At 39.3% G+C, this 16,676-nt stretch overlaps 1 protein-coding gene across 3 annotated transcripts in view; it reads left to right on the top strand.

Moving 5' to 3' along the window:
* Positions 1–12,428, top strand: part of HDAC11 (histone deacetylase 11) — a 74,038-nt gene extending 61,610 nt beyond the window's left edge. For all 3 annotated transcript variants that reach the window (XM_005307173.5, XM_065551192.1, XM_065551191.1), the window contains exons 9-10: positions 5,409–5,587; positions 9,397–12,428. In XM_005307173.5, coding sequence (XP_005307230.2) covers positions 5,409–5,587; positions 9,397–9,639 — 422 coding nt within the window. In that variant the 3' untranslated portion in view covers positions 9,640–12,428. The remainder of the gene's footprint in view (positions 1–5,408; positions 5,588–9,396) is intronic.
* The last annotated feature ends 4,248 nt before the right edge of the window (positions 12,429–16,676 follow it).

Here is a 16,676-nt window from a genome sequence, read left to right as displayed (position 1 = left end):
TGAATTTCTGAAATGTAAGGTGCCAGCATTAGCTGGTCTTGTTAGTAACCCATTCAAGAGACCATGCAAAACATCCAAATAGGCTAGACTTGCTATTGATTTAAGCACAACTGTCACTACTTAGAATTTTTTATATGTTTTCATTAGACTAAACATATTTTAACAAATGGTTCATTCAGGATTAGCTAACTCTGCGTAACTAGGGATCATGTTCCCTGCAGAATTGTTATTTATATAAGCCTTTAGAAAATGAGAAACCTCTGAATATCCTGTAAGCATTTTGAAAAGAAATAGAATACTGTCACAACTGTTAGACACTGGGTATTTGGTGTTTCACCATGGGGTTTCCCTTAAGTATGGTGGCCTCTCATAATTAATTAATTGGCTATTTAAATTAAAAGGGAAAAAGCCTAAAGTTGGATTGATCTTTTGATTCAGTTTGATAAGCTGCAAATGTCTGTGGCAGGCTTGATTTGTTTACAGTGTCAGAGTGCAGTGTGTACTTTTTTCTTTCTGCTTAATTTTTTTTAATATAACTGTCAGTCTGATAAATAGCATACTTGCTTAATTTGGATGATTGACAAGGAACACATGCAATGCAGTACATCTTTCTTTATTTTTCGAATACTTAACGCCAGTGTTTACATGATAGCATACACATTTCAAAGTGTTGCATCAAAAATGTTTGTCCAGGGTACATCATGTCTACCAAGAGAAAAATTACTAACAGATGAAGTTAAAACAAAATTGGTCAGTGCATTCCTATACTTATTTATCAAATAGCAATGTTTTCTAATATATGGAGTGTAATTCATTTATAACTTTTCCATGAAAATGGAACATGCTTGCTGATTTTAAATGGCAACCCTTATGTAGTTTTAATAGCTGTATTTAGAAAAAATGGTGTGAATTGTTGTTTGCTACTTTACATTTCCTGCTGTGTGGTCCTTTGTTCAATTCATGCTGCCTCTTTGTTTTATTAACTAAGCATATCAAACTTGCGTTAGTATCCTGTTAACGTTTTGCATGTTGCTTAATTGTAAGACTTTTATGAAATAAGTGTGTGTACAGTACCTAAAAGGTGACAGTCATCCTAGTATAGATGGTCCATTTAAGCATCTACATACAAGTTCAGTTATTTTTAGGCCATGAATATATGCCTTAAACCATGTGGAAGGCATAGGCTCTCTTTGCAATGGGGTGAGTTTCACCCCAAAGCCTCTGAAAATAAAGACAATTGCTAAACTTGTCACACTTCTGTTTCCACCAGGCTTGGTATTTTCTTGCTGAGATGGAAAACACAAAGACTCTCAGTCATACCAGCCATACACATCCAATCAGGTGCTTTCCCCCTGCGGGTAGTGCTCTCAGTTCTGCCAATTGAAATGTGACTCAAAATCCAGATGAGCAAAGTTTCCCCTTCAGCTCCTCTTCCTCACTACTAGAAGCTACTCCTGGGGTTTCTGAGCAGTCAGCTAAGTTTTCCTCCTTTATCATTACTCCTGAGGGAAATTCTGTGCCAAAAAATTATGCACACAATATTCTAAAATTCTGCAAATTTTATTTGTCAATAAATAACTGTGGCTCCAGCATGGCAGTGGGGAGCACAGGCCACTGGCGGCATAGAGGTAGGAGATCACCCTGAAGCCCTCACCTCCCCTGGTACAGGGACTCGGCCGTGAGGCTGCACCTGAACCTGACACAGTGCAAGAGCTGGGCCTGCCCCAGAAACACCCCGGGGTCCTGCATCTCTGCAACAGGTGCACCAGGTGTGGGTGGGCAGGCTCAGTCCAGCAGGATCCAAGTGTGGAGGGGCTTATTGTGGAGGGATCGAGATGTGGGATGAGAGATTTCTGTGTGGGGCAATCTGGATACGGGAGACTCAGTGGCAGATCTGGATGCACTGAGGCTCGTTGGAGGGTTCTTGGTGCAGGGGCAATGGGAGTCTGCAGTGGATCCAGGTAAAGGTGGTTGGTGCTTGGGGGGCCTTGGCGGGGGGCCTTGGTCTGGGTGTGGGCGGCTCAGTGGGAGGGTCTGGGTGCTGGGGGAGTGGGGCTTGATGGGGTGAGGGTCCAGGTGCAGCTGGTTGAGGCTCAGTGGGGTGGGGGTCTGGGTGTGGGGGGCTCATCAGAAGGGTCCACGCGTAGGGCTTGTCAGAATGTGGGTTTGATGGGCCTGCTTAATGGGGGAGCCCCAGCTGCTGCCAAGGGGATCCCGCATGCCGGGTTTCCACTTCCCCCCCATGAGTCCCCTATCCCCTTTTCTTCTCCGCCCCCCACCCCTCACTCCCACATTCCCCTCTCCCTGCCCTATTCTCCCCACCCCCTTACCCAGCCCCACCATGGGCACTCAGTGTTGCACAGAAAATGGGAAGGCTCCCAGCACACAGAAGGGGAGCACAACTGGCACTAGGACCCAGGAGGAGGCGTTCAGCTGCAGAGTCAGCGGAGCCGAGACACAGCCTCCTTCAGCTGGGCGGCTCTGCTCTTGGGGGCAGTGGCACATAACCCCGTGTGCCCCCCATGCCTTGCCTCTGGCGGGGGGAAATCTCCACCAAAAAACTTCACTCATGGTTGCCCCCCACCCTCGCGTGGCTTCCCTTTGCTTCCCTGCCATTTTCTGCAGGGAAACGCAGGAAATTTGTGGGGAGGGGGAGCATTCTCTGCAGGCGCACAGAATCCCCCCAAGAGTATATCATACTTGTATGGTCCCTGTTACTGTAGTATCTGAGTGCCTTGCAGTCTTGATTGTATTTATCTTCACAACACCCCGATGAGGTTGGAAAGAGCTGTTATCCCAGTTGTACAGTTGGGGAACCAAGTCACCAAGATGCTAAGTGATTTGCCCAAGGTCACACAAGAAGTCTGTGGAGGAACAGGGACTTGGACCTGGCTCTTCCTAGACTCATGCCCTGAGCATCCTTCGTTGTCCTGGTGACTCCTCCCTCTTTTACTCACTGCTGTCTTTGCAGGCTCCCTCACCCCACTGTGATTCTGGTGTGATGCAGTGGGAAGGAATAGGAGGCCGGCACTGCTACTACTTAGCTCTAATCCCAAGGGAGCAGCCATGATATGAGGGAGACAGGATCAATGAAATTACTAAGAAATTTGGGAAAGTGTTGACGAAAAGAAGTGGGGAGGGATTGGACCGTTGTGAGACGAGGGCCAGTGTGAAAGATTGGGGGAGAAAAGTCAGAGAGAGACAGTGAGGAAGGGGGCAGGGGAGAGAGAAAGCGGGTGTGAGAGAGAAAAGAAGGAAAGGAAACACTTCAGAGACAGATAAGGAAAAGATAGTCTTGTGGCTGATGTAGAAGACTCCAGGTCAGGACCAGGGCCGACTCCAGGGTTTTGGCCGCCCCAAGCAGCCACCAAAAAAAAAAAAAGCCGCGATCGCGATCTGCGGCGGCAATTCGGCGGAAGGTCCTTCGCTCCTAGCGGGAGTGACGGACCGTCCGCCGAATTGCCGCCGAATAGCTGGACCCGCCGCCCCTGTCCGGAGTGGCCGCCCCAAGCACCAGCTTGCCAAGCTGGTGTCTGGAGCCGGCCCTGGTCAGGACCACTGTGTTAATTGGTGCTGGAACTAAGGGTGCTGGGGAGTGCTGCTGCTCTCCCTGGCTTGAAGTGGTTTCTGTCATGTACAAGGTTTACAGTTGGGTTCAATGGCTCTCCGCACTCCCACTATACAAATTGTTCCAGCGCCCCTGACTGGGTTCCAGTCTCAGTTCTGGTATTAAGTCAATGTGTGACTTTAAAACAGTCATGCCACCTCTTTTTGCCTCCATTTCCCTTTTGTAAAATGGGACTATTGATAGCAGCCTACCTTAAGATCCATAGAAGTATTAGCAGCATTAATTTCTTATTAGAGAGAGAGAGTTTGAACCAGAAAAACCTTGCATGTTAACACCCCCAAAAATGTCACTTTAGCTACTTTGAACTTGGCAACTATACACAGTAAGCAATTAAACATTGTAATCTTAGGTTGTGTTTGCTGAAGATGAGGACATGGTACCTGAGAGCTGTGGGATATGGGTCCATGATTGTCAGAACTGACATTTAATGGTTTAATCAGAACAACACTTATCTTTCTTTCTCTACTAAGTGTTTCCCTCCTCTTTTTAAACTCCATCCAGCTATCATATTGTTTCCCCTGAACGTGAGCTAAGTATTGTCCATAGTTGTATGCAGGAGGACAGCTGTGCATAATTTTATGAATATTTATGTAACAACAAGAGCAGAAATCATGAAGAATAATATCAAACAAAGGAAGCAGAAGTATGAAAGGAGTAAAAGAAAGATGGAAAGAGACAGAACAACTGCAAAGCTGGATGAGGACTGGAATGCAACAATGAGCCTCATGAAGATTATTAGGACAAATTATTATCTATCATAATTTGTGTTTATGTTCAGTGGATCTAGAAGCCCCAGTGTATTTTGTACAGCACCTACAGGATAATGAGCCACAGTCCCTACCCTGAAGGAAGTCTGAAATGGATTTGATTTGTCTATTTGTATTTTAATGTATTTGTAAGTTATTCAAAACTCTCTTTCTGTGCACATAGCTAGGCTATGGAACCTTTTGTGTCCTTTCTCTTATCCTCATCCACCATCCGGCATTTCTTCCAATGCTTTGCTCCACCCATTTGTAGTTATTTGACTTCAATTAGGCCCCACTCTCACAATCAGATCTGCGGGGGCAGACCCATACAGAACCCTGCTGACATCAAAATAATCAATTAGCATGAATTAGTGTTTGCCAACACACCTGATTACAAGATAAGGATATTTGATGGTAAGCAGTTTTGGGCATCCATACAGCACTTTGCACAGAGGGAATCTGATTCTGCTTGTAGCCTCTGGGTGCTGCTGTAATACAAATAAATATTAATAATTTATCTTAATGATCTTTGTCTTACCAGCCTTTCATGCCAGCACTTGTCCTGCACTGCAATTAAATTTTCTTTACATCTTTCTTTTACTACTTTCAGGCTTTTGTGTCTTTTGTCAGTTGGGTGATATTTTTACTGATTTCCTTCCCAGTTGTTGAATATTTATGGGATAAATATAAATGGAGATTACTTTTATTCAATAATAGTCCCTCTGTATTATGTTCTCTTTTATTCATCATGCCTGATTTTTTTTCTTTTAAATGTAAAAATGTTCCCAGATTGTAGTGTTTAATTTAGCTGCAGCTTTTTTTTCTGCTGGAGGTGGGGTGGAGGGAGAAGGGGGAAGAAAGGTTACTAAAATGTTTTTAAGTTAAAATCTTATGAAATTATGTATATTTTCAAAATATTCATAAATTGTAATCTTTATGCTTTTCACCTTGCTTCTGTCTGAATCTTGCTTTTTCCTTCACAGCATGGTCATTAGTTTCTTTGATTCAGTTTCATTAAACCAATTTTTTTTTAGGAGCCATAAAGCGGAAGGTTGAATTGGACTGGGGTACAGAGGACACAGAATATCTTCAGAAGGTACAGACACATGTGGAAGGGGCATTAAATGAATCGAGGCCAGACATCATCATTTATAACGCTGGAACTGATATCTTGGATGGTGATCCACTGGGAGGTCTTGCTATTTCACCTCAGGTTTGTATAACAATACAATATCTACAGACTTTACTGGGATTTTTCCCCCCCAGTGAATACCAGCATCAATGGCTGGATTCACCACAACTTTGCCCCCTTACCTCTGAGACTTTGGAACCTCCCCAGAAGCTAATCACATCCTCCCAGCTGATGGTTCTTTTCTGCTGAAACCTAACATCACGCTATTCCCTGATCTTGAGCTTCTCCTCCCTCTTGTCTTGTCTTTCCTCCCTTAGTCCCCAGGAAAGGACAGACATAGCAACTGCAGTTTTGCAAGTTATCTTTTTCTAGCACTTAACTCATTAGCTGTCCTTGTTCTTGGCCCATAGCTTGCAAAACCTTAAGTGCAGGCAATAGGGAAGAAAAAAAAGAATAATTTGATATGTGTATCAGTCCTTCCTGCTGAATGTTTTCAGATTTCATAGAAATGTAGGGCTGGATGGGACCTCGAGAAGTCATCAAGTCCAGCCCCCTGCTCTGAGTCAGCACTAAGCAAACCTAGGCCATCCCTGCCAGGTGTTTATACAAGCTGTTCATAAAAACCTCCAGTGATGGGCATTCCTCAGCCTCCCTGGAAGCCTGTTCCAGAGCTTAAGTACCCTTAGAATTGGAAAGTGTTTCCTAATATCTGACCTAAACCACTCTTGCAGCAGATTAAGCCATTTACTACTTGTCCTGGCCTCAGTGGACATGGAGAACAGTTGATCACAGGCCACTTTGTAACAGCCCGTAGCAGTCTTCATCCCTCTCTGCCAGTGCTGCCCCAGTCAGCAAGTAAAGAGCCTGCAGAAGCTGGTGGGAGAGGATGGGACCAGGCAATCAACTAACTGCTGCCAGCAATGCTGTGGCTTAGCGTCTGGTACAGTTCCCCTTTGGATCCACGCTTTGTCCTGTATAGGCTGAGGCAGTTCTAAATGTCTGTAGATCTGCCCTCAATACATCCTTGCTGATAACATGCAACAAATATTGTTTTATATACATTTGTCTTAGGAAATTTTCTAATGAATCCGATCCTGAGCTCTGAGAAATCAGCTAAAATACTTTAGGATACAGACATTTCAGAAGAAGCTTGAATAATGACATAGCATGCAATGGGGTTAGTGTTTCATTGTCTGAGTGATGATGCTCATTTTCCATTGTCATCGATGATAGAAGAGAAGCTCAGTATTAATGCAAATTGATAAATTTGCAAAGTGTTAAGCAAGCAAACAGTCATCAGAATAGTTCTTATTATTAACTATTCTCTGATGTAAATATATGTATATTTCATTTAAAGCAATTCTTCTTGAAATGGGAACCAAGATTAGCAAAGGAGAATTTTAGCTCAAAGTGTTTGGACTCTGGAAAGAATATTTTCTACTTGAAATGTTTGAATTAAACTCCCAGTTGTAAACAAAATACAGATAATATTATGCTTAAAGCACATAAATGAGTATCTGGAGATCTAGGTTCTATTTTTGGCTGTCTGACTTCTTGTGTGATATTGAACAAGCTATTTAATCATCTTTCTGTGCCTCAGTTTCCCCATATTTAAGATATGGATTATTCCTTTGTGTGAGAACATAAGAACGGCCATACTTGGTCAGACCAAAGGTCCATCTAGCCCAGTATCCTATCTTCCAACAGTGGCCAATGCCAGGTGCCCCAGAGGGAATGAACAGAACAGGTAATCATCAAGTGATCCATCCCCTGTCGCCCATTCCCAGCTTCTGGCAAAAAGAAGCTAGGGACACCATCTCTGCCCATCCTGGCTAATAGCCATTGATGGACCTATCCTCCATGAATTTATCTAGTTCTTTTTTGAACCCTGTTATAGTCTTGGCCTTCACAACATCCTCTTGCAAGGAGTTCCACAGGCTGACTGTGTGTTGTGTGAAGAAATACTTCCTTTTATTTGTTTTAAATCTGCTGCCTATTAATTTCATTTGGTGGCCTCTAGTTCTTGTGTTCTGAGGAGTAAATAACACTTCCTTATTTACTTTCTCCACACCAGTCATGATTTTATAGACCTCTATCATATCCCCCCTTAGTTGTGTCTTTTCCAAGCTGAAAAATCCCAGTCTTATTAATCTCTCCTCATACTGCAGCTATTCCATACCCCTAATCATTTTTGTTAATGATTAGGTTTAATTCACTCATGTTAGTAAAGCACTTTGACATCCTTGGATGGAAAATGCTCTAGCTGTGCAAAGATTGTTGTTCCTTTTTAGATTTCTGTGAATCACAGAATCATAGCTATTAGGTTATCTAGCCCATCCTTCTGCAAGTTCAGAATTTTTCGTTACAGTATATTTTTCTACATCTGAGTCCGGTCTGTTCTAAAATGTACAATTTGCTGAAGCTTCTACTATTTCACTTAAGAATCTGCTACACAGGAGTTGTTGCTGATGTTCATCCTAAATGTTTAATCTTCATTTCATTTCACTATTCCTAGTTAAACCCTTTGTCCTTGTAAAGTACAATTTAAACAAACAAACAAAAAATCTTTAGACAGATTTTAAAAAATAGTTAAAATAGCCACATTTAAATATTCATTTTCACCCTTTTTTCATTTTTCTAATTTTTCCCCCGGTATTTTTCCCTGATGCATTTATAAGGGATCTTCTTATTTTTCTTAACCCCTTTGTCTTGCACAGACTCATTTTATATCTGTTTGGCTGCTTCTTTCCTCACAGTTGTGATTTTCAATATTCTTGTTTAGTTCCTTTCCCCTTCTCTATTTATAGTAATTTTTTAACCTTTTGATTTCTGAACAGTCCATTGTGAAGCTACATTTCTTACTTTTATTATTGTCTTGGAGAGGAGTTGTAGTGGGTTTTATTATGTGTCTTTTAGGATTGTCCTTACTTTGTCCATACATGTGGATTTTAATATGTTTTCTCATTAAGTAATTCTGTATTCCCTTTTTCTTCAAAGGTGGTTGCTTGAACCTAATAAACTTTACTTCTCTGTTGCATGTAGTAAAGAATGGGTATTCTTTACTGTGCTGAGTTCAGTGACAGTATAGAAGCTCTTGATCACTAGTCTGTCCTATTATTCTCATGTTTTAGACCGTTCCCCTCTGTTAGTAAGAAATAGATCTGGAGTGGTGCTCTTGTTGGATTCTCTAGTGTCAGGATCATGAAGTACCCCATTCAACTGCACAGTACATAGATAGGTTCTTATAGTAGTAATATTGTACCCTTTTTAAAGGACGAGGAAAGCTGATCTTGTGGTTAAGACACAGGACTTGGACTCGAGATCTGGGTTGAGTTCCTGGTTCTACTAGGAATGTCTTATGTGATCATGGGCAAGTCGCTTGATCCTAAGCATGCTGAAGTTAAGTATGTGCTTGCAGGCCTTTCTGAATCAGGGCTATTATGTCTTATAGTCTCAGTTCTCTAGCTGTAAAATGGGGATAATGCTTCATTTTTCCACCCCTTTTCTGTGATGTCTAGGTTTTCTGTGTAAGAACTATCTTATTATGAGTCTATACACTACCTAGCACAATGGGGCTCCAATCTGTTGTGACCTCTACTCACCACTGTAATACAAATAATAAATAGTCTTTGAAAAGTTTGTGTATAGAAAGCCAAAGCATACTGTTTGATACACTACTAGAGGGATATTTAAATAATTTAAATAATTATTTAACAGATTTTCATTGTATTCCTATTAGAAAATCAAACATATAGATCACATAATGGTAATTTCTTATGTATATAAGGCCATAAAAGCATAAGCTACAGGCTACAAATCATACCAGTAAAAATAAAACTAAGTGACATTCATGTCATTTCACTTTGTTTTTCATTTTTGTAAATATTCAGGGAATTGTTAAAAGAGATGAAGCGGTATTCAGGGCTGCCAGAAGCCACAGAATTCCTATCTTGATGGTGACATCTGGAGGCTATCAGAAGAGGACAGCACGGATAATTGCTGATTCCATTCTTAATTTGCACAACCTGGGGCTTATTGACAAGGAGCTAGCAACCAGTGAAGCTAAAAACCCCAAGGTAGAACTGATGATTAGAGAATCTATTTTAGATTTAACTAAACTGTCATTGCAGTAAGACAGTACTGTTTTAGAAAGAAAATTCACTAATTGTATAGTGTTTATATATAGGAACAAAAAGTCTCCCCAGCTCTGTCAGGGTTAATATAATATAACATGAGAGAAAGATTTATTTGCCTATAAAACATTAACAAAGTAGAGATACTAGCTAGTCCCAGAATGATTGCAAGTGTCTAACTTGCTTCTGAAGCACTCTTGAGTAGCTATGGTATGAAAGGCAACAGATCTTTGAGAATTAATTTAGAGATATACTCAAGGGCAGTGTATTTTTGTTTATAATATATAGTATAACTAGCTTTAATTGTTTCTCTTATTTTTATGGAAAGTCTACTGTGTTATTGAAAGGGTTGTACGGGTAGGCTCTAAAGACTGTCCCAGGCCACTTAGTAGTGGTGCAGTTGTTTCAGTAGATGAGAGGAGGGAAATTTTAAGCCCAGAGTAGAACAATTTGAATCAGAGGGCTTCTCAATAATTGCAAGGACAATAAAAATGCAAATTGAATTGTTTTTGTGCTGTACCTATATTTTCTGGATTTTGATAGTACATTTTGGAAATGTACATAAGTAAATGAGATAAAGACTAGCAGAGAAAGGAGCAGTATTGAGAAAGAGAGGAACAGACAAGAGAGGTGTGAAGGGTAATGTGACAGTTGTGACAATGTGCATGTAGTTTGGGCAGAATTTTCCACAATATCCTAGTAACGCAAATTGTGCACTTTGGCACATTTTATTGTAACATTAGAGGACCATGTTGATCCAAACAATTGTCAGAAATATTTCCCCCATTCAATAATTCATAATATTTCTCTGTATATTTATTATTCCTGTAATAATAATGAGGATCGTGCAACACTATTTGGTAAATGTTCTGCTCTAAGTTCAGCACCTCTGGTTAATCTGACATCAGCAGATAATTCAAAATGTTAAAGAATCACAATCTCTCACATTTACATGCACCGGAAATCTTTCCAAAAAAATAAGTGAATTTAGAATTCAGTACAATAGTGATCAAGCATTTATTATCCAAAAATAAAAATTACTGAGTGATCATTTGAAAATCAGGGGTGATAATTTGAATTAATTATAAACTATTGAGTTTCCCCTCTTACTATATATATTACTATCAGATCATTTTTATTAATAAATTGTTTAGCTACATTCTTTGCAATAAGTATGGACACTGCTGTCAGCCTTTTCTGTCAAGAAAAGATAAAAATAATTTTGCATTATTTTTAATTATTTTCTAGCCCATGTTTAAGTTTGGTACTGGGAAGTAGTTAACAAAAATATATCTATTTGTATGTCCATTAAGCCATTCCTAATGCATTTGTAAAAAGAGAGATGGAAAATAGATTAAACATTACTGGATGTTGCAAATTATTGGAATTAAAGGAATGATATTTTACTTTTTAAAATGAAGGGATAGAGAGATAGTTGTGCAATTCATCTCTAGTTATTGATTCAGTGCTAATGTTTGTATAAAAGTTCTTATGAGTAATACTGAGAAAAATGGTCAATTGTTTGACTTCTTAAACCATACCATCTTATAAAGTAAATGAATTAGTTTATATTTTACTCCCTTTTCTCATACTGACTAAAATCTTCTTCTCTAAACAAACTACAAATTTGAATAAGAAATGTTCACGTCCTATAATATGCAAATGAGGACCAAGGGATTGGTTCTTCAACTCTGTTTCCTGTCTCTTTAAAAATAAGGGCTTTAACAAAAGAGTGGTGAATAATCAATATTTTTGCATCCTCAGACAGTCAATGAAGAACTTTAATTAAAAAAAAGATGTAATTTGAAAAGGTTACCTCTGAGACATCTCTAAGAGTTACACCATGGTTTTCAGAAGTACAGCGGCCCTCTTACCATTATTATTGGATAGTGTAATAGTAGGCAGTGGGTTTTTGTTCTATTAGTCTTGCACTTTTCACTTGCTCAAAGATTTGGCAGTAGACATAGCAGTAAGATACTGTCACTGATAGTAAACAAAATCACATACTAATTCAGAGGTAAATATACTGTGAAATATCTAAATAAGGCTTACTTTATTACTGAGAAATATTAACTACAAAATCTTGAAATTGGGCTTTCTTGGAATGCCATGAATTGTCAACAAAATAATTTATTCAGTGGAGAATTGGGTGCACCTATTAAATGTAAAGAATTTGATCTTTGTATTGAATACAGTCTATGCCATAGGATCATAGTTTTCTAAGTAGTATAAATATTTTGGAGAAGCCATTTTTCTTTGCCTTCTAAATGTTCACTTATATAGTGCTGGTTTCATGACATGAGTAGGGTTTCTGTCTTCACATGAAGGATGTCAACTTTTTTCTCTTAGTGATAGAATCAGCATGTAAAGTACTTAAGTAATGTTTAGTTGTAATTGAAATACTTACCTCAGTTAACACTAGTTCTCAGACTCTTGAGTCTGCTAGTTATAGAAAATTGTACAACTCGCTATAAATATTTGCTTTAAAATCTATTTGGCACACTGCACTAACGTTGAGTTACAACAATGTTATTAAAAAGCACTTTTAAAATTCTTACTGTAAGAATATTCAAAGTACTATTAAAATGTTGAGATTTATTTTTACTGATGTATTACTTAAAAATGTTCCTATACTTTCTTATAATTTTTATAAAATTACAGATTACATTTGTATCAAGCTAAACCTCTGTAATAGTGCCATATGGTCTTTTCAAAACGTGTTCTGTTTGTGTTTAATATATTTATATTACTCTCTTGGTGGAAATTAAAATGATGTTGAATAATGTTGACTGACTTTTCCTCCTGTACTCTTCTTTCTTTTCCCTTCCCCTTTTCACATTTAGTATATAACGGAAATCTCAGCAAAATAAACTCAGTATCAGCCTTAAGGAAGTTTGGAAGTTAATTTCATCACCATGCTTTAAAAATCAAAAGGAAATAGCTTAGGGTGAGATTTTCAAAAGAGGAAAGGGTGAGCCTGCAGGAAAGCCATACCCATAATGATGTAGTCCCATTCAGTGTACCTAAATCACTTAGATCTTAGACATGTAGCACACTCTTGATCTATCCAAATCTTTGGGTACTTAGCTTTCATGTAAACAGCACACAAATAACTTTTTCTCCATAAGCAGTCCCTTTGACCACAGTGGAACTACTGACAAGAGTAATGTTCTCAAATGCATAAATATTGACTTCTGAAATAGAGTAGTCTAGTCTGAGAATCATATACCTGATCCTGCAAACACTAACGCATGTGCTTAACTTTACACGGATGACACATCCCATTATACTGTGCCCAAGTGTCTACAGGATTGGTCCCATAGTTAGCCCACAGCAAACACTCATTGGCATTTTGGCATTTTTACTACTAGCTTTCAAAAATGGAAGCAGTATGTTTTCTCTCTCATATCTTAGAAAACCCCTAATGGAATGTATTTGGTAGAACCACCGAACTGCTGTGAGAGATGTCAAGATTTAAAGGCATTTTTTCATTAATGTGGAAGAAAATGATGTTAAATGGTCTTGTGGCTAAGCCACAGGATGAATTTAGTTGATTCTGGGGCAGAGTCTACCACTGACTTTCTGTGTGACCTAAACAAGTCACTTAATTGTTATGGCCCAAAGGTATTTAGGCACATAACTCCCATTGATTTCAGTGGTAGTTAGGAGCCTATATCTTTGAGGATCTGAGCCTATGTATCTAAGTTTTCCTGTCCACAAAGTGGAAATTTTATTTACATCACAGGTGTGTTGGGAGGATAAAAGAACTGGCTCATAACTTTTCTATATCTGTGCTGGAAGGAAGCACTCCATGCATGGGTCTCCCTCAGCTTGTGCCAACCAGGGGAACTGAAGTTAGCTCCATGGGTCCAACAGCCACACAGTAGGAGTGGGCGAAAACGGGGCAAGTTGGAGGAGTGTCACACAACTATTGCTCTATTTGGTACTTTGGAGTTGAGTCATTAAAGCTGATACAGCCCAAGCTTCTGTTATCCTTTCTGGTGTGCCCCTTCCCCCAGGGGTCTATCGCATCCTGGGGGAGTCTGGTTCTGCAGCTCCAACAGAGTCATCATGCTGTCAGGGACCAGAAGGGTGGGTCTCTGGGGGCAGAGCCATTGCAGAGATACAGAGGCTCAGTAAAGTTGGTGCTGGCTTTTGGGGGATCTGCCGGGTTTGTGATGGGTCGTGCAACATACACCATGGGGATCAGGGGAACCCCTGCCCCCCCCCCCATGCCTCTCCCAGTGGAATAATAGGGAAAAAAACTCCACAAGCGGGTTATCATGAAGATTCCCTCCCCATGGGTTTTACTACAGGAGGTGGTGATCCGGACTATAAACATACATAAAGCACTTGGAGATTCCCTCCTGGAAGGCACTGAAGAAGTTAACTAATCTTAGGCCTTGGCTACACTTACCCGCTAGTTCGGCGGCTGGCAATCGAACTTCTGGGTTCGACTTATCGCGTCTAGTCTGGACGCGATAAGTCGAACCCGGAAGTGCTCGCCATCGACTGCGGTACTCCAGCTCGGCGAGAGGAGTACCGCGGAGTCGACGGGGGAGCCTGCCTGCCGAGTGTGGACCAAGGTAAGTTCGAACTAAGGTACTTCGACTTCAGCTACGTTATTCACGTAGCTGAAGTTGCGTACCTTAGTTCGAATTAGGGGGGTAGTGTAGACCAAGCCTTAGGTTAAGATTATTAACCTTACAGAAGCAGATGAATTCTGAAATTAAATTATAACTCTTGAATTCTCAGCTGCATGTATTGTTATTGCTGCAATTTCCAGATAATACAGATTACTTATAAAATAAATTGGGTGTAAAAGATGAGCTGACTGGTTCATGTAATCATTGCCAAAAGAATACATTCAGCAGGACAGTAGCCTCCTGGATTACCTAGTCACTGGTGTGTTTTAGAAAGATTTTTGTGAAATGAAATCCTGTGATTAATTATATTAAAATATAATTAGTAATTAACATTTAAACCATTTAAAATTTATTAACTGGACCTCTGTTGCAAGTTCAAATTAATTGATGTATCACCTCAGCCTCTTAAAGTAAGTTTGCAACCTGGGTTTTCTCATTATCATACTTTGCAAATATAAAGAAACTTGATTATCTGTATAAATTTGGCCCAACATTACTGGAAATATTAGTATAAAACATTAGGGAACAAACCTTTTAGCATTATAAACCACATTCTCATCTCCAAATCCTGCTTAAGTCTGTATCTTATGGAGATCATAATTTTCTTCTAATTTCTAAATTATATTCTTAGCTCATACCATAACTCCTGTATTAAACTGTGATAGCAGTATAGGTATTTAATTGCAAACCAATGTTTTATTCAAAGTACAGAGACTTTCATTAAGCTTTTCTGTTAGAATTATCCTTCTAAACTGATAACTAAACACTTGCCAAAATGATTCTCCAAATGTTCCCAAGACTATCTGTCTTGTAGAATTTATATGAGCACATATATCACCCCGGCAAGTTGCCCCTTTAAGCACTCTGTCATAACGTATTTCCTCTTAATTATTTTCAGTTTCATTATTTACAGTTTTCTACACATTTTATTAACTTTGGTTTTCCCAGTTTAGTTTTTATAGAAAATTCACCAGTTCATTCAGATTTTCTGGTGCCAGTCTAGATTAGTTAGTAATGTCTTCATTTTTATGTCTTCTTTATTAATTGTAACATTAACTTTATATGAACAACTCCACGCCCCTGAATGTCCTCCCTACTTGTTTCAGTACTTAAAATTCAGTTCTTAGTGTTTTACAACTCATATTCCCTGTAGGTTGTACCACTATTGTCTTTAGGAGATGAGTTACTGGCCTACCTTCTTGTAAAACTTCCAGTGATTCTCTGAAATTTATTAGTTAAATATTAGTCTACTTAATTTTGGCTGTAACTTTATAATATTTAATTATAACTTCCCCACCATAAAAACTTAAAATGTTTCCTACAAATCAGAATATTGATCACCAGGAATCTGTAGATTATTACTATAAGGGGGACTGGTAATGTTATATAAAAATATTTCACCTCTAGGATGATTCTGATCCAGTCTGGAGGCCCAATTCTGCAATAATTCCATGCGCCATGTCCCAAATCTGAGTGCTTACAGGATCAGCCCCTTGTTAGTAACTGGAAGAAACATTTAATGGCTGTTCAGCCTGTGTGAAATGAATAGCTCTGAGGTCAGCTCCTAAGAGAGCTTCCACATCACACAAAACCACCACCATAATTGTAGAACTGTGCAAATAACCGACTTTTTGGTTCATCTGGCAGTTCTGAAAAATCAGAATAAAAAGTTGCTTTGGGTAGACCTGAAATTATTTTTTTTCCCCAATATTTCAGGCTACCCAATAACTGTAGTCTGCGACCAGGACTAAGATTCTTCTTGGTGTATTAAAGTGTGTATCTCTGTCAGTTGCCCAAAATTATAGATTAGCATTCATATGAGGACATAATACAATAACCTTTCAGACCCAAAAAGTGTCCATGTCAAGAACAGTTAATGTATATGGAATATATAGGACCTGTTCTCTTATCCATTCCTATGAAACTAGCTAGTCTTTTGTGTCTGCTGTGCAGCTGGAAGCTGCTGTTTGGTATGTAGATGTCAATTTTGCATTCTGTGTTGAACTTTGTAAGTTTCATTACATGCTGCACCAGTTCAACCTTAACTGATGATAGCAGTGGCAGGAAGTATGTAGAAAACTTCCCTAGTGTAGAATAACAGTGTGCGGTCATAAAGGCAGCTTTCCTCTGAAGTACCTCATGCTGTGTGAAAGGGCTTTTTTATGCAACAGCATGTATCTGTCTAAGCACTCGGGGACAAATTTAGATTTGAGGTTGGTCCCTAAAAGTCAAACTGGAGCAATTAATATTGCCATTTCTGTCCATTTTTTGTTGGTTGGTTGGTTGGTTTCTTCCCATACAATAAGTACCAATGTTCTTTCACTAAAAAGAAAAATGTTTAAAGTTTTGAAATTTAACAGTGATTCACACAGAGGCATCGCCGGCAAAGTG

The sequence above is a fragment of the Chrysemys picta genome, chromosome 7, assembly GCF_011386835.1.
Source record: "Chrysemys picta bellii isolate R12L10 chromosome 7, ASM1138683v2, whole genome shotgun sequence".
Taxonomy (NCBI): domain Eukaryota; kingdom Metazoa; phylum Chordata; order Testudines; family Emydidae; genus Chrysemys; species Chrysemys picta.
The sequence above is the reverse complement of the archived record's forward strand: the minus strand, read 5'-3'. Positions and strand labels throughout refer to the sequence as shown.